Here is a 16,555-nt window from a genome sequence, read left to right on the forward strand (position 1 = left end):
GCTTAGCCCCAGACAGACATTCTTACTGAATATATTTTCTTTATCTCCTTCCATGAAGATGATGCCAGCCAGAACGCATTTTTTTTTCACACAACTCATTTCTACAAAAATAATTCCCGCACAACATTTTTTGTTGTCTCAGTGCCCTAATCTCTCACTGCTACTACAGCTGAAACACTCTCCTTGACTGCCTCTTGTATTGCATCTCAGTGGCTGGCCAGGAATGACCAGAAAATAACCGTACCCCATCTATGTTCCTGATTTATGGAGAAACATAGCGGTATTACTAGTGACCTGTCAATGTTGTATAATGTTTACAGTATTAACTCGGGTAAGCTCGCAAAGTTCACCATGCTGCTTGTGAGCATGCCTTACACAACCCTCCCTACTAGTGTGATTCAGTAATTATGGCTGTGGCATCAGTCATGCTGCATTTAGCTAATATTGTTAATCATTTATGACGTTAGTTTCACTGCCAGTTGTTTTACCTGAATAGTCCCTTTGTTTTGAACAGTTTGTGCGAAGCGTTTGAAAGATAGGGTACCCGAACAATTGTTATAAGTGGAGAGATCTCCTGCAAAAAAGCAGGCAACTCTCAGGTTGTAAGGGAACAATGTTGTTGCATGAAAGGAAATACGTGTTGCTCGGAGAGCATGCCTTGTCCTTGTTTTTATAGCTCATTTCTTTCTCCGTTAATTGCTTTTCAAGTTGCAAACTCCCTGGTTTGGCCTCAATGCAAATATTCATGTTGATCCTTGACCCCCCCCCCCCCCCCATTTCTTTTTTTTCCTTTCGCTCCTGTGTGAAATAGTGATTCTGGGGCCCTATGGCCTGGCTGGTGTGCTGACAGGCCAAGGATTCAAAGAGAATGACGTGTCCACCCAGACATTGTTGGCTGAGTGGCACCAGTTCTACCCACTGCCTCTCCTCAGCAACTCTGCCCATCGGGGCGATGCAACTCCCTCAACTGGAGACGAAGAACCCTTGCCGTGTGCTCTTGAGGTCCTTGTAGGTGCGTACATTTACAAAGAATAAGTGTGCCCGGTATCCTGGAACATTATTGGTGGGAGAGCCCTTGTTCTATAGTGGACATAAAATAGGCTCATGATGATGATATTGTGCCCATTCAGGTGCTGTTTCAGCGACTTGGCAAGCAATAATATGGTGTATGTGGTGAGCAGTGCAGATGGGGCAAGAGATACACAAATTTCAAGCTTCTCACTCCAGTGAAAGTTGTGCAACTGGTCACTGTTTTGAGGTAGTCTCTTTTTGGACACTATTACACCTAGCAAAGGTCAACACTGTTGCTGTGAAAGAGTGGGCTCTTCTTTACCGGATGGTGCTACGTCCATCTGTAACATTGCAGTTGTGTAGTTCTCCACTGCATACATTTGAAGAAGTTTCGGCTAAAGGTCTGTTGCTGCTTTGCATACGATTACCCAAATGGCCAAAATGAAATACTAAAGCTGTCACTGAAACTTTAGTATGTTGCCCGTGTGTCGAGCAATGAAGGAAAGCTACTGCAAAGATACAATACTCCGAATTTTTTTTCCTCATAGGTGGTGTCAAGTTGCGGTATCCCTCATCCTATGTGTTCGTTGCCGAAAGTGATGAAGTGGTGCCGGGACAGCAAACCGAGCCGTCCCAAGGCACCACCCCTGCAACTCCTGCCCCAGCAGTAGCAAGTGGGCCATTCGGTGCAGCGGGTGGCACACATGGCAGTGCACCTCCCCGGCCGCACAATTTTCCCGTTGGTGCCAAGCCTGGCATTCCACCCGGTTTGACAGCTGTTCTGACACCTCCTACGTCGCCTTGTGAGCCAGGCTACCTCCATAGTGCCATGATGGCAGCAAGGACTGCAAGTGGTGCCACTGGAACGTCGCAGTCTTCGCGGCCAGTGCGGTTGGCGCCCCCCGAACCGCCAATGGGACCCCACGTGGCTCCCTGTGCACTGGTTGCACAGAAGGCAAAAGTGGCTGCATGGCAGGATTCACTGCTCTCCAGGGCATGTGATGAAGAGGCTGGCGCTGGCTGGGACTTCTGCGACCCCTGCGGGCAGACTCATTGCTTCTGCTTTCGGTGTGTTTCACATCACTGCCTACTTCCTGTGACCCGCCGTGGTGGCTTAATGGATGTGGCGTTAAGGGTGCACTGGTTTGATTCTAGGGCGCTATGGCCGTGTACGTTTACATTCAGCTGTGTGTTGAAGAACCCTTGGTCATCAAAGTTAGTCCAGAGCCTTCCACCATGTCGCATCTTATAGCCCCATTATTGCTGCGCGACATCAAACTCCATGAAACATCCACGCCCAGTTCTGCATGAACATCATGCAACCCTTGGGTGGTTTTATTATTTTTTCCTAGATGTTTATTGCACAGAGGCGATGTCTTTGCAAAGTGTTAACATTACGAATGTTGGGGAAATGTTTTGTTGATTCCGAATGCATTTACAATAGTGTATAATTCACTGGTGGGTCACAGTGCACCTGAGGGTATCATGTATGGTCCACTAGTGGATTACCATGAATGTGAATCGGTATTTTAAAGATTGCTGCAGCTGGGAGATTGTTAAAGATGTATTATATTATTGGTTTGAAGTCAATTAGGAGCTATGTGTTAAACAGCTGGCTTCCTTTCTTTTGTAGTTGAGGATTTTTCGTAAGTGCATGTTGATTTACGGTATGCTTTACATTAAATTGAGAGATCAAGGCTTACTTATGGTACATCCAAATGGTTGCTGCTATACTCCAAATCGGTCTGCAGCTATGCGAAGCTCTTGAGATTGGAGCCAGAGAGAGCCTGCCTCAGCCAAACGAGCTAGCTGCTCCCAGAGCTTTCGGAGCAGTTACGTGATTAAGATTCTGTTGGATCTTAATTGCGCTCCCAGCTCAAAGATGAGATGCCTCCAAGTGCTCTGACCTAGAGCATGGCGCTCTGAATGAGCCAGGTGAATGCAGTCCAAGCACTCCATTTCAACCAGCTGAATGTACTCTTAGAAAGCCCTTTTGTTTCTTTGAGCTTGGGGAAATCTGTACATTCTTTGTTTTCTCGTTCTTGTTTTATGTGGAGCATGGGGCAAAAAAATAAGGAACTGAAAGTATAAAAAACATGCAACTAAATATCGAAATGGGAGTGTATCGTAATAAATTCACATATAGCATTTTTCTTCTTCTTCTACTACTTTTATTTTTTTCTCACAAATTGAGTACCCACTTTTGCCCAATTATTGCCATTGTGCCATAGTCTGTTCAAATTATTATCAATTGTTCTCCATTGGCTGCTCAAAAAAATAAAGTTTAGTTGTACCAGCTGGAGTATTGTAGAGGAAGTTTATCATACAATAAACATTATGTGGCTGCCTTATCCCTGTCGTTATCTAGCCAGCATCCCTGGCTGCTATAAATTGTCAGCCAACTTGGCGAGTACAAGTAATGAAAGCAAAATGAAATAAATTTGGAGAATACAGAGCTGGTTTCTCCTTGCATCAACTATACAGTGTAAAACCTTTGTTCTAGCAACCTCCAAATGCTTTAGAGCACAGCTCTTAATGACCCATTCCTGTAACAAGCAACGGCGGCATTACCGAGCGAATGAGTGCAACAGCAAAATATGAAAGAGTGAACACAGTGTGGCAGATGAAGAATGCGAGCCACTAATGGCGGACACATGCGCGCAAGAAACTGGTTTCATTTGGACCCACCCAACTGGTCGGTGCATACTCATATCTGGTCTCAGCTGGACCACTAGTTTTGTACTGTCATCTGCTCACGTCAGCTCTCGCTCGCGCTTGTTTGGTTTTCTTGGTTTGGTCTTGTTCACGCTTGTTTCGATTGTCATGGTTTACGATTAGTTTGTAAACTGATTGTATGTGCGGTGCAAATTGTGTAGTACTTCCTGGAAGCCAAGTGGCACCAGCGATTACACTGGAACCTTCGACGAATCATGTATAAAAGCCAACGCACTTGACCCGCAGATAAGAATTTTTCAACAATTGCCAACTCTGCTGCATGTCTCTCTCCAATATTTTGCCTCAATATATTGCAAAATGAAAACACGTATAGGGCTGCATTCAAATTTCGCATTAGGGAGTGACGTAATCGTTGGTTAATTTTTCACCTGCCACAGTTTTGTTGTTGCTGAAATTTCACAGGAGAAACTGCAGTTTTCTGGCGCACAATGTTCAATAAAATACTCAGCGTCGTAGTTGATCCAGTTTTCTTTTGGACAATGGCTTCCAACAAACAGTGAAACCAGTCCGCGTCTCTGCAGCACCTTGCTTTCTCAACAATAGAGGTGCACATACAATGGTAGTTTATCATTCTTTGTGCACAAGCCAAACGGATCCCAAGCACTTGATTGAAGCATGCAAACAAAAATCTCCGCAGTTTAAGCAATATGAAATCAGTGAGCAAATAAGCCGTACCTGAAATTGTACACTGACTTCGTGCTCTGCACAGGTGCAACCGTGGCACTCGGCCCTGTGTGGCCACTGCCACGTCGGGGACTGGGAGTATGGTCAGCCGGGGCCCATCTCCAAGCCCGTCGGGAGGTGCCTCTGCCAAGAAGCCTGGTGTTGACAAGAGCCCCGCACATTCCTCCCTCAGTAGCCAGGCAAAGCCATCACGAAGTACCACTGGCAGCAACAGTGCGCCTTCCACACCGTTTCACCGGCGCAGCCCTGTGCCTGGGGTGTGTAAACCCTTATTTACTAAACGCAGAGTTTGACTTCCTAATGACATGCAGGACCTTACATGCTTGGAAAGGATGCTATGAGCTGCCAAGCTACGAATGGATCAGGCAGTCAGTTGTAGGCGTTGGCTCATGGACCACAAGTTCGCTAAGCCACTACTGCTATGTCTACACGAAGGGGGCCTCCACATAATGATTTAAGTGAACAACTATGCTGCAGGGCGAGCATCATGAAAAAGAAATAAAGAAAGAAAGCTCATGATAGGCAGCTTTACAAGTTTTGCGACTCCAGTCTCAATCTTTCACTGCGTGCTGATTTGTTAAAGCTGTAACAAACGGGACAGTGGAAACTTCTGGATGGGCATAGTTCTTATGGTTATTGACCTAGTGCCTTGCTTTTGTTCAGTGCATTCAGTGTATGGGCACTAGAAATTCCACATTGTCCCGTTAAAGCCACAGCTGAAGTTGTAAATTATATGTTCTGTCAGGTTGAGCACTTTTTGAAAATGACAAATCAAGATTGCAGCCCTCGCTGCTGCATTGTAGTTGGGCCAGTGCCATGGAAATAGAAAGTGATTAATTGGTCACACAGTTGTAGGCACGTTATTCAACTTGGTGTCAGAACATCATTTCCGACGACAACGTAACTGAGCTAACGAGGCCGCATTTTACATGACAGTGCCATGAGCATTGTATTATTAATTTGTGTGGTGTTCCTCATGTATCAGCAGAAAGAGTGTTTGATTCTGCTGACATTTTATGAGCTGTGGGCCTCCACAATTTGTTTGTTGACTAGTGACATGGCCATGAAAGCTGCAGACTTAATAAAGGCAGTAGTTCAACAAGAAAGTGGTACTATAAATTTTTAACATGGCTGCTCCATTATGTGCCTGATAGAATCATTGCTATATCTCTGCTCCTTTAGCATGTGCTTTCGTCTTCAGTAGTACTGGCCCATAGCAATGTTATTTGTGCTTATCATAATGCAGGTACAGTCGAACTCATTTATTACAGTCGTGTATAGGCTTGTGCAAATATTCAATTGAATATTATGCTATTGAGTATTCCCTTTGGCTCAAATTTCAGCATTCGAAACTAACAAATATGTACACATATTTCTCCGCACCCTCAATTACAACACTCTGGAAAGAAAAAGAAATCCATCTATATAACCTCCCTAAATACCTGCATACAGTGCCGAAATCATTGTAAATGGTCTCTATTCACAGACGCATGAATTGGCCAAGTGTTGTTGGTCACCGGCTCTATTCCCCACCTCTTTGGTTCATGCTGATGGCAGAGAACTGCACGCTAAAAGTAGCTTCACGGAAGTGCAAGTTGTGCTGCCGTGAGAGCACATCTCAAGGTGAAATTTGTGTGGCCATGAAGCCACACCTCAAGTTGGAAGTGGTGTGGAACTCACATCCCAATCTTACCGTTATATCTTAAAAGTTTTGAAGGTGTGTTATATGCAAAAAAGTATGCCACATTTTAAAACATGTATATATGACAGCTTCAGTTTTGGTGAGCAAGTTCTATCACATAGCTCATAGCCAAGACATTTCAAAGATCAATTCATTTGCCCTCTCCTACTGATTTCTGCACCTACTCAATTATGAGCCAGAGTAGGCAGGCTCATATGAACAAGGGCCTGTAAACAAATTTTCTGTGCTGCTGCAGCTGTAAGAAATGTCAACTTGTGTTCTTGCATGAAAATATCTGAATAATGGCACTTCGAGAATAAACCAACTCCAGGGATGATGATATAACCAGCGCGAGTGTTAACGCGGAGCACAAAAAGAAGCGACAAGGACAAGCACTGGTTGTATCGTGGAATGCCATCTAGCCCGGTATCACACCTTGCTCCGGAGATGAACCTGTTTCCCTTGTTTTTCCAAGTAAATTGCCAACTTAAATTTGTCATCATCTGGCTCTTCTGTCAAGACTTTGTGTAAATGCCACCACTATTCAAACCATTTGCTTTGTTCGAAATTATTCAACGCTAATTACTGTTCACTTTGACTTTGCTTCACACCAAAACATGTATATTTCACAAGCTTAATCATGTACTTTATTCTCTATATTAGAAACATCATAAGGTTTTGGACAATGCTGTAGAGATGGCTTCTGTGGCATTGAATTACTACCATTGGCAGACATCACTGAATGTGTGGCAACCACTGATTCAATACTCGTTCCTGTTGTTCGCACAGGAAGGTGTCACTCGTGAGGCCCACCATCTTTCTTATCTCACTCTCGCACACTTTCACTCGTACCTACAGCACACAGTGCGCAGTCGGTGTTAGTATCTTATCGCACTTCGGCTTTATTCGAAGCATAATGCGGCTCCACTTCAACAGACCCCTTTTCGCAGGGCGCACAATTTGAGAGGTGCGTTTGCAAGCAGCCAATTGTAATTCCATCATTTGACCATCTGCGTCAGTGGAAATTGCCATTTATTGTCTCCACATTCCTTTCTGGCCACAGTGAAATTGCGTTGTATTGAAATTGCATACAAACCACTTCATTATATTGAGGTCCTAAATACATGGTGTTCTATGGACAAGAGGTTATGAAAAGATAAATACTTTTTTTACATTAAAACCTCGTTAAACCGTACCCGCTTAAACAGTAGTTTCGTTTTAAAAGTAGTAAAGTCAAATCCCCGACTCAGCGGCCATTGAACATAATGTGTTTTGTATCCGCATAAACCGTACCAGCTTATTGCGTACGCATCGGTTAAAACTTAGCGTTTGAACTTTTCGTCGCGCAAACACTACAGTGCATCGTCTCCTTCGGCAGCCCGGCAGAACCACAAGCCTCAGAGATCGGAACAACAGCTTCCAAGCACCCTGTGCGTTTGCGCGTGAAGCCACATCAACATCATTTCGTCACCGTGCCAGAGATTGTTATGGCGTCATGCAAGCGAGGACTCGCGTCATGCCGAAGCTCGGATATAAAAGACGCTGGGTGCTCAGCATAGAAGAAAAATTAGACATCGTCCGTGCTATCGAACGTTACACGAAGAAGTCAATGCCGGCACGTGTCGGGGATCTGCTGTTGTCTACGGTGTATGGCATTTGGAATGCGAAGAAGTTGCTTGGCAGCGCTGCTGCAACCATGAAGACATGTCGGCTACGTGGTTCGACTTATCGCCATCGTTGCCTCTGTAGTTGCCGACAGGTCGACTAGCGACAGTGATGAGGACGACACGGAAAGTGACAGCACGGGCGATTCAGGCCCGACAGTGGCATAAGCTGCACATTACGTCAGCCTCATGAATGCAATCGTCGCGACGAGAACAAGGGCGCGATAACGTAACTCTATTCCAAACGAAAAGTGTTCCAAACTTCGGCACCCGGCAATGAAAAAGGTGCCCTGCGACTTCTGCAGCACTACTGCGGGCATGCACGAAGAACACGTAACGCCAACGAAGAATCTGCCATGCGAGTGTTTGCCGAGAAGAGGGGGCTGGCTGAAAAGCTGTCACGCAGCTTCAGTAAGTTTGAGGCTGTTGTCGTCGTGCTAGGCCGCCGCGGCATCAAACAAAATAACACTTTTGTCGCGCAAAGTGAATAAATACTGCATGTTTTTTCCCCTTTCATTGCACTCTCTCCGAGTTCCGTTTTCGACAGGTAAGTGGGCGATCTCATGCTATTTCGGTTAAACAGTACTACCGTTTAGTGCATACTTTTTCCGAGCTCCGGCCAACTACGGTTTAACGAGGTTTCACTGTATATCAATAATTTCATTATACATTCGAAACCCCGAGACAACGAAATATTTTCATAGCCCTGGCGGACGCCCATAGGATTCAATGCATTTCGTACCTCTCAACAACGAAATGTCGCTGTACTACAATCCCACATTAGCGAAATTTGCCGCAACGTAACCCCGCATACTACCTACCCGCGCAAGGCTAGCAGGCTCCAAAATGTGCTCAAATGCGATTGCTTTGCACTAAAATTGCGTAAAATACCCACACATTGCACTTGCGTGGACGCCGTCATTTTTGTTTACAGAAACAGCCAAGCACTGGGAGCGATCACGTGTGCTGCAAACACATCATGGCCGCCATCTTGTTTGCTGGCCATCCGTTTGAAGTGCCATGCATGTTGCCACTGACATGTAACAACGGTTTTTGCACAGCTAGTGCAATGCGTAATGTGCACCTCAGTGAGAAAAATGCAGCAAAAGCAAGGAAATCCACATCCCACCGACGTAGAATTGTTTAAGGCACTTGAGATGGCAGTCGCAGCATAGAGTACCACGCATAGGGCCTGATTAAAGGGACACTAAAGGCAAATACTAGGTCGATGCGAATTGTTTAAATACCATTCCGGAAACCTCTCAACGCTTGTTTTGTGCCAAGAAAAGACTTACCGTATTTACTCTATTGCAACGCTTGCATTTTCAGTGACCAAAAAGAAAAAAAAAAGCTCCCTCTGTTGTAATGCGCACCTGTTTGTCATGACTTAAATAAAGAAGTCTTTTACAGTACTGCGCACCTCATTCGTTTTACAGAAATACAACTTTCTCTCGCTTGGAAAAATACACATTTACTCCCAATACACTGAAGTTGCGATAAATAGAAAAGTTACAGTTTCACCTGAAAGGCAAAGCATCTATTGCAATTGCAAATTACTAGACAGCTATATGAAAAGTAAGAATAGTATTATCGGCCATATAAACTTTTAAACATTCCCTTACCAGCTAAATCAACGAGCATAGCATCACGTGTGCACCAGCAAACATGAACACGTCTCACTCAGTGACTGCGGAAACTCTTTTATCAAAACAATGGAGTGAGGAAGTGCTGTAGCAGGAGTGAGCGATTTGACCTTTGTCTCGCGTCGATGCGAACTGAGCGACGAGAACGCAGTGCAGTGCGCATAGATGCGTAGACTCTATCTCCATCGCAGATCGATTTCAAGCTAGGGGCTGCGCGGCTGCACTATAGGCAGCAGCTACCAGAGTAGAACGGCTCTTCTGTTTGCGTTAGTCCCGCATGCAAGTTTCGGGCACCCCGAATGCCCAAGATGCGGCCCCATTTCTGTCCGTCTCTGCACACATGATCACTTTCCTTTTATTTCCGGCATTGTGTGTCTTCGCAGTCAGAGCTTCCATGCTGACAGAGCAAACACAGAAAACGGGAAGATGAACAATGTACTAAGCTAAGCACACATACTGCAGCTCATAGAGGAAGCTACGGCAGCTATGCTCGGAAGCATCTATGAAGCGGCCATTTTGAAATGCCGAAGGCGATATAGTAATGCAGGTTTAGGGTCGTACTCGATTCTAATGCGCACACAATTTTTAGACCCATTTTATTGGGAAAGAAAGTATGCGCTACATTCGAGTAAATGCGGTAGTTTACGAGAAAGCTGCATCTGAAGGGTCCAAATACCATTTTTGAAATTCAAATCTCCTGCCACCCAACCAGGGGAGTGGTGATGTTGCAAGTGCCATCACTACCCTTTGCTGCTGTCAGTGAGTAAAACAGCACCCGACAGATGGCAGTGCTGACCCAAAACAGCGCGGTGCATTTGCCACAACAGCTGCTTTTTGGTCAAGTGGAGTAGACCGTCCGGGCATACCACGACATTACATGAAAGTTCAATTCTCTGCTACGTGCAGTTTGTGTGAGTTTCGCAAGCCAGCAAAACCACTGCAGCACTACACGATAACAAAACTACTGAAACTCTGGGCGGCACGGAGGCGAGCGAAAGCAAAACCTTTCGTGATTTCAAAGAGTTCTTTTTTCTGAAAATTAACTCGAGCTGGACAAGTATCTTTCTATATCATCTTATAATACAATACAAGGATATTTTTTGCAACAAGTGGTTGAGTACTAGTGACCAAATTTATCTGAGGAGTGTTTTCATGATCGGGCAAAGCAGTTGAATGTCCAGGGGTAGTCTCTAATCATGTCCTGCATTTACCTTAATTTCTCGATTATTAAGGCTCGGTTCGCAATAATATTGGTGCCTAATATAGTTCCGGTGTTGTACATGCAGGCTGTCTGATTGATAGCAGTCTCCATTACAATCAGTGAGGCATTTTTTTTTTTCATTTGGTAAAATTGACCATGTTACTGAATGAAGGCTCTGAGTGTAAGTAGCCTTCCAAGTCATCTTCACCTGACAGTGGCTGTGGAACTTAGGATCAGAGAGCCAGTGATAGATATGCAGCTGCTAGGTGCTTTCCAGAATTTTACTTTTGTATGATGCCTCGATGACTTCTGCAGCCAGGTGTGTGCCAGCCCAAGGGGCCTAGTGAACAGAGCTCACAATGAGGTTCTCTTTATGAAGGGGTGGTATGATAGATATTGTTACGAGCTATCGTGACAATATGATAATAGAGTGAACGCGCAATGTGCTTTGTTGCGAGTCCTAAGTGCCGATGTGCGAAATGCACAGCCGCACATACAAGGAGCCGACGCGCGAGGTGCTTAGTCGCGCAGTTCAAGGTGCCGACGCGCGAAATGCCTAGTCGCGGGCGCGAGGAGTCGACCCTCGACGCGCTTATTCGGGCAGTCCGAGGTGGCGACGCACGAAATGCCTAGTCGTGGGCTCGAGGAGTCGACCCTCGATGCGCTTATTCGGGCAGTCCGAGGTGCCGACGCGCGAAATGCCTAGTCGCGGGCTCGAGGAGTCGACACTCGATGCGCTTATTCGCGCAGTCGGAGGCGCCGATGCACAAAATGATTAGGTGACGGTCCGAGAAGTCCGCGCGCGATGTGCGTGATCGCCGAGTCGGAGACTCCCTATGCGCGGAATGTTTAGCCGCATTTCCGTGGATTGCGTGCGCGATGCGTATTTGTCATGAATTCGAAACACCGAGTGCTGAAAGGCTTAGCCGCATGTCCGAGGATTCCGCGCGTGAATGTTGGTTGCGAAGTCCGCGTCGCCGATGCTCGGAATGCTTAGCTGCGAGTCTGAAACGTCCACAAGTGCAGGGATCAGCCACGCTACTGCGATGTCCGCGTAGCGCCCGTTTTGACACGTCGAGATTACGGCGAGTGGAGACATCAAACTCGCGAGGTGCAAAGAGCCGAGCAGACGACGCGAGCGCCGGACCAATGGCGAACCGCGCTGGAGTCACGTGGCAGGCGCGGCCAATCGCAGACTCCGGCAGGACCTTCAATCATTTGCTTTTTGTGCGCTTGTTTCTGTATGGAGGAGATCGCTGAAGCGGCAAATTTGAAGACGGAGAAATGCGCTTTCCAACGAGACCAAGATGGCGGCGCTCGGTCGCGCCGTTCCGGAGATATCGTGGCGTGAAAAACGCTGTTCTTTCCTGATTTCCGCGAGATTTTTCGCCACCTTCGCTGATAAAACGAATTTTTTAGCGCACTTCTAAGTGGTTTACAGTAATGATATTTGGGTATCAGATAGAAAAGGGGTTATAGAAACCGAAAATGTGATTTTCAAAACATCGATTTTTTGGCCATTTTTCTCGATTTAAAACCCGCGTCCCCCCCTTAAGGGATCATCCGGGAATGCGCATCCCTTGCTTCAAGAACGCCGCTTTCTGTGCCACCCGACAGGCATTGTGTGCAGATTTGGCACCGGACGTAGATTTGCGCAAAGGGGCCGATATCTCGATCGATTGCCTTTGGGTATATGAGATACGATCACTTTTGCACTTGGCACCAGATACGTCGGTGTCTAAGGGCGACAGCGTGCATTGAAGAAATGCTGCTCTTTGCGTGGAGCGCTGTTGCTCTGCATCTGGTGCCGAATTACGCAAAATCCCGCAAAAGTGATCGTATCTCCGAAAGCAGTTGACCAAGAATACCACTCCACGGCAGCGCTGCTAGTGCCGATCGACGCATGCGGTGCACATTGTACTGTCAGCAGTGCTGTTCTATATCATCGAGCAAAGCTTGCCAAAGTTGGCTAACAAAATTTTTACTATAAAGTTTCGTTCTTCAACGCATTACCTCTGTGCTGTTTCATTTTGCAACAACGGAACAGCCACATTTTGGAACATTGTACTGAGGCAACAGACATTTCTAGCTGCTATAAAAGTGAGAGAGGAACAATATACATATTCACTTGCGGACCAGAAACAAAAAGAAACTTCCTCGGAAGCTTTGGAAGTGCCTAAGTAGCTGAGTTGTTTACAATAGGAGGGAGGGTTTGCAGAAAAAAAAGCATCTACATCATCAGCAGCAGCCTATTTTATGTCCACTGCAGGACGAAGGCATCTCCCTGCAATCTCTAATTACCCCTGTCCTGCACCAACCGATTCCAACTAACGCCTCCAAAATTCTTAATTTCATCGCCTCACCTAGTCTTCTGCCATCCTCGACTTCGCGTCCCTTCTCTTGGTACCCATTCTGTAACCCTGATGGTCCACCGGTTATCTAACCTCCGCATTATATTACCTGCCCAGCTCCATTTCTTTCTCTTAATGTCAATTAGAATATCGATTGGCTATCCCTGTTTGCTCTGTGATCCACACCGCTCTCTTCCTGTCTCCTTAACATTGCGCCTAACATTCTTCATTCCATAACTCTTCAGTGGTCCTTACTTGTTTACGAGCTTCTTTGTCAGTCTCCAAGTTTCTGCCCCAAATCTCAACATCAGTAGAATGCGTTGATTGTACACCTTTCTTTTTAATGATAATGCTAAGCTTCCAGTCAGGATCTGACAATGTCTGCCAAATTCGCTTCAACTCATGTTTATTCTTCTGTGAATTTCCTTATCATGATCAGGGTCCCGTATGAGTAATCAACCTAGTTACTTAAGCGGACTCCTTCACAGACTCTAGAGGCTGGCTGGCTACCCTGAATGCTTGTTCCCTTGTCCGGCTATTGATCATTGTCTTTGTCTCCTGCATATTAATCTTCAACCCCACTCTCATACTCTCTCTATTAAGGTCCTCAATCATTTTTGTAACTTGTACCCGATGTTGCTGAACAGAACAATGTCATCTGCAAATCAAAGGTTGCTGAGATATTCGCCGTTGATCCTTATTCCTAAGCCTTCCCAGTTTGATAGCTTGAATACTTCTTCCAACCACACAGTGAATAGCATTGGAGAGATTGCGACCGCTTGTCTGGCACCTTTCGTTATAGGTATCTTTCTACTTTTCTTGTGGAGAATTAAGGTAGCTGTGGAATCTCCGTAGATACTTTCCAAGATATTTACTTAAGTATCCTACAGAAACAGGGATGATGCTCTGCCTCCCTTCACAGCTAAGCGCTTGTATGCACATAGTCTGCATCCGTTGCAGATTGATATTGCAACAGTGCTTTTGTGAAACTAAAAAAGCTGCTGATGCTGTGTATTGGTGAACGGCGTTGCAGGTGGCGCAGTGAGCTGCCTGGCAATGTGGATTTGCACATGCTCAAAACCTATGTCATGACTTGACAGGGTGTGCTCCCAGTTTTGCAAACCACAGACGTCCACACCAGGGCTCAGATAAATGAATGAATAAAGCCTTTATTTTAAGGAAGGAGATGGCTCTAGGCTGCTGTTGGGGATTAGGTGGGAAAGGAATGTGGGTTCCTGGAATGTTGGCTGAAGCACATCTTCATCTCAGTCTTGGATCTTCTGCTTTATGCAGACTCAAGTGCATGTTCAGTTCCGCCGCTCTCGCATGGGCTGGTCGAGCCATTCTGCACTACTCGAAACAAGCCACTTTGTCTGCCATATGTCGCAATGGCTTTCTGTGTTTCAGGGTTAGTTTGTATTCCAATTCCTAGTGTTATAATGTCTCCCTGTAGTAAGTGTTGAATGTTGGATCTCCCTTGTGAAAAAGCTGCACAGTTGCAAATGAGGTGTTGCAAGTCTGGTCTGCATGACTCCTGGCAATGTGTGCATCGGGTATAAATGTATGCAATCGTACCAGACAGCAAAAGGAGACTATTAGAAGCTACACCAGTACATGTGTTCGACGACAAGAATGGGCTTACTCACACGGAGGAGGTTTTTCTAAATAAGGTTATGGCCAACGCTGCATACACACCACACATACTCGAGAAATGGCTCCAAACCAAGGCTGTGATAAAGTAACATGACTGTGTCAGAGCCATTTCTTTTCATGCTTCAATGGTCTGAGCAGGGCTCTGCCTACTTTATCACTGGGATTGGCCTGCCACGATTTGTTGGATAATAAGAAAGGTGTCAAATTGAGCTGGAGGAATCCTTCCATTATACTTACCCAGTTCACACCTCGTGCTGCCGAGGCAGGGTGTCGCAAGGTATCGATGTAGCGAGCGAACACTGCCTAGCTGTGCAGGCTCACATATTTCCACTTCACATATCTGGAGCTTGTGAACCTCGGGAATAATCTGGGTGACCAAGGCACAGCAACACGAGTGGAAGCAGAATTGCATTGGTTATTTCATAAACGAGGTGCTCATGCAGTGAGTTCAACTACCCTTGCATTTCCCGCCATTTGCTCAGTGAGCCCAGTTATAAAGGCTGTTTAAGAGTTAAGAATAAATGCTGCTTTTTGCATCACGAACATGTTTGTTATATGTTGGTTCATCCGTATTATTCACCGCTTTCATCCAAATAATGGAAGAAGGTTCGCGCACTCACAACATGTGCTGCGGCGTACTCTCTGCCAGGTGGACTATGAGGGGGCGGTGGCTCTTGTGTCCCGAGTGGCCAGCGGAGGCCTGCCCCAGCTGTCCCATCAGCCAGCAGTGGGGGGGCCCCCGCCGTCAGTGGGGTCGTGCTCTCACCCAGGCACGCCACTGCTGCTCAGCGAAGGGCCTGCCTCGCAGGCATCTCAGGCGGACCCCGCCATGCCCACACTGTCCCCTCACCCGCCGCCGAGAGATGAGCCTAGACCTTCCCCAGCACCCGGTGCAAGCCCAGCAGCCTCGGGAACTGATTCTGCCAAGGATCGGCAGCCTGGGGAGCAGGTAGTCCTGGAGTCATATTTTTTCCATGTTATTGAGGCCTATAGAGAGCTTAGAGGTGAGACCCCCAGGCCATGGCTTATCTCGGATGTGTTGGACGAGAGGTAGCAGAGGTCACATGTATTTCTTGCGGCAGAAAAGGAAATACTGCAATTAGTAGGCCCAGCAGGAATGTTGTAGCAGCTGCGGCTCGGTTACTTAGCAAGCTTAGCTTCGTTTGGGATAAGCATATGAAGGCTTCGTTGACAGTCACATCTGTGTTTGCACAGTTTGCACTGCACCCAATGACAGCGACGCAGCGTCAAAACAAAAGTGTAATGAAAATTCACGAACGCGCAGCACGCCTTCTTGCAATGGTCAGGATTCTACACATTAGGTTAGCAAGACCGATTCACATGAACGATGCGCTCTTGTAAGCGCGCATACGAAAATCTGCTTGCACGATGTGAAACTTGCTAAAGAAATGGCACGAAGCTTCTCTATTCAAATGAAAGGTATGTTGATCTGGCTGAACTGACGGAAGTGCTTGGTGGACCTTCACGTACTGTGGGAGTCCTGTGCGCAGAAATGGGTGGGTGGGTGGGGGGTGACTGAGAGAGGGCTGAGGGAAGGGCTGCATGCTTTTTCTGCCTTTCGTCTTCCTTTTCAGAGTGATGACAATAGTGATGCACATTCTATTGCTTCATTTTAATTCAACATTATCAACCCCGAGACACTTTTGCTTGGCATTGCAGCTCTTATGTGACAAGCGTGTTGAAGGCAACCAGTGTGCTGCGAAACGCATCAGTGTGATGAATGTCTGGTACTGTAATGTAAGTCTAGTAGGACCAGGCAGCAAGTGTAAGTTATTAAAAAATGTCAAAATACGAATGTTCTTAATATTTGTATTCGATTTGCACACAAGGTATGCGAAATGTTTTGAATATATTGCCGGCTGAGTGGGAGCAAACATGGTTTGTAGCGTTTGTTTCTATCTAATCTGAGA

The 16,555-nt window shown here is 46.2% G+C and overlaps 1 protein-coding gene across 4 annotated transcripts in view; it reads left to right on the plus strand.

Annotated features, from left to right (window-relative positions):
* Nucleotides 1-16,555, plus strand: part of skd (mediator complex subunit skuld) — a 159,061-nt gene that overhangs the window by 52,880 nt on the left and 89,626 nt on the right. For 3 of the 4 annotated variants that reach the window (XM_065427431.1, XM_065427429.1, XM_065427430.1), the window contains exons 6-9: nucleotides 812-1,012; nucleotides 1,560-2,079; nucleotides 4,457-4,688; nucleotides 15,274-15,573. In XM_065427431.1, the coding sequence (XP_065283503.1) occupies nucleotides 812-1,012; nucleotides 1,560-2,079; nucleotides 4,457-4,688; nucleotides 15,274-15,573 (1,253 nt within the window). The remainder of the gene's footprint in view (nucleotides 1-811; nucleotides 1,013-1,559; nucleotides 2,080-4,456; nucleotides 4,689-15,273; nucleotides 15,574-16,555) is intronic. The other variant, XM_065427432.1, reaches the window with a different exon arrangement.

Source organism: Dermacentor albipictus, chromosome 2, assembly GCF_038994185.2.
Source record: "Dermacentor albipictus isolate Rhodes 1998 colony chromosome 2, USDA_Dalb.pri_finalv2, whole genome shotgun sequence".
NCBI classification, from domain to species: Eukaryota; Metazoa; Arthropoda; class Arachnida; order Ixodida; family Ixodidae; genus Dermacentor; species Dermacentor albipictus.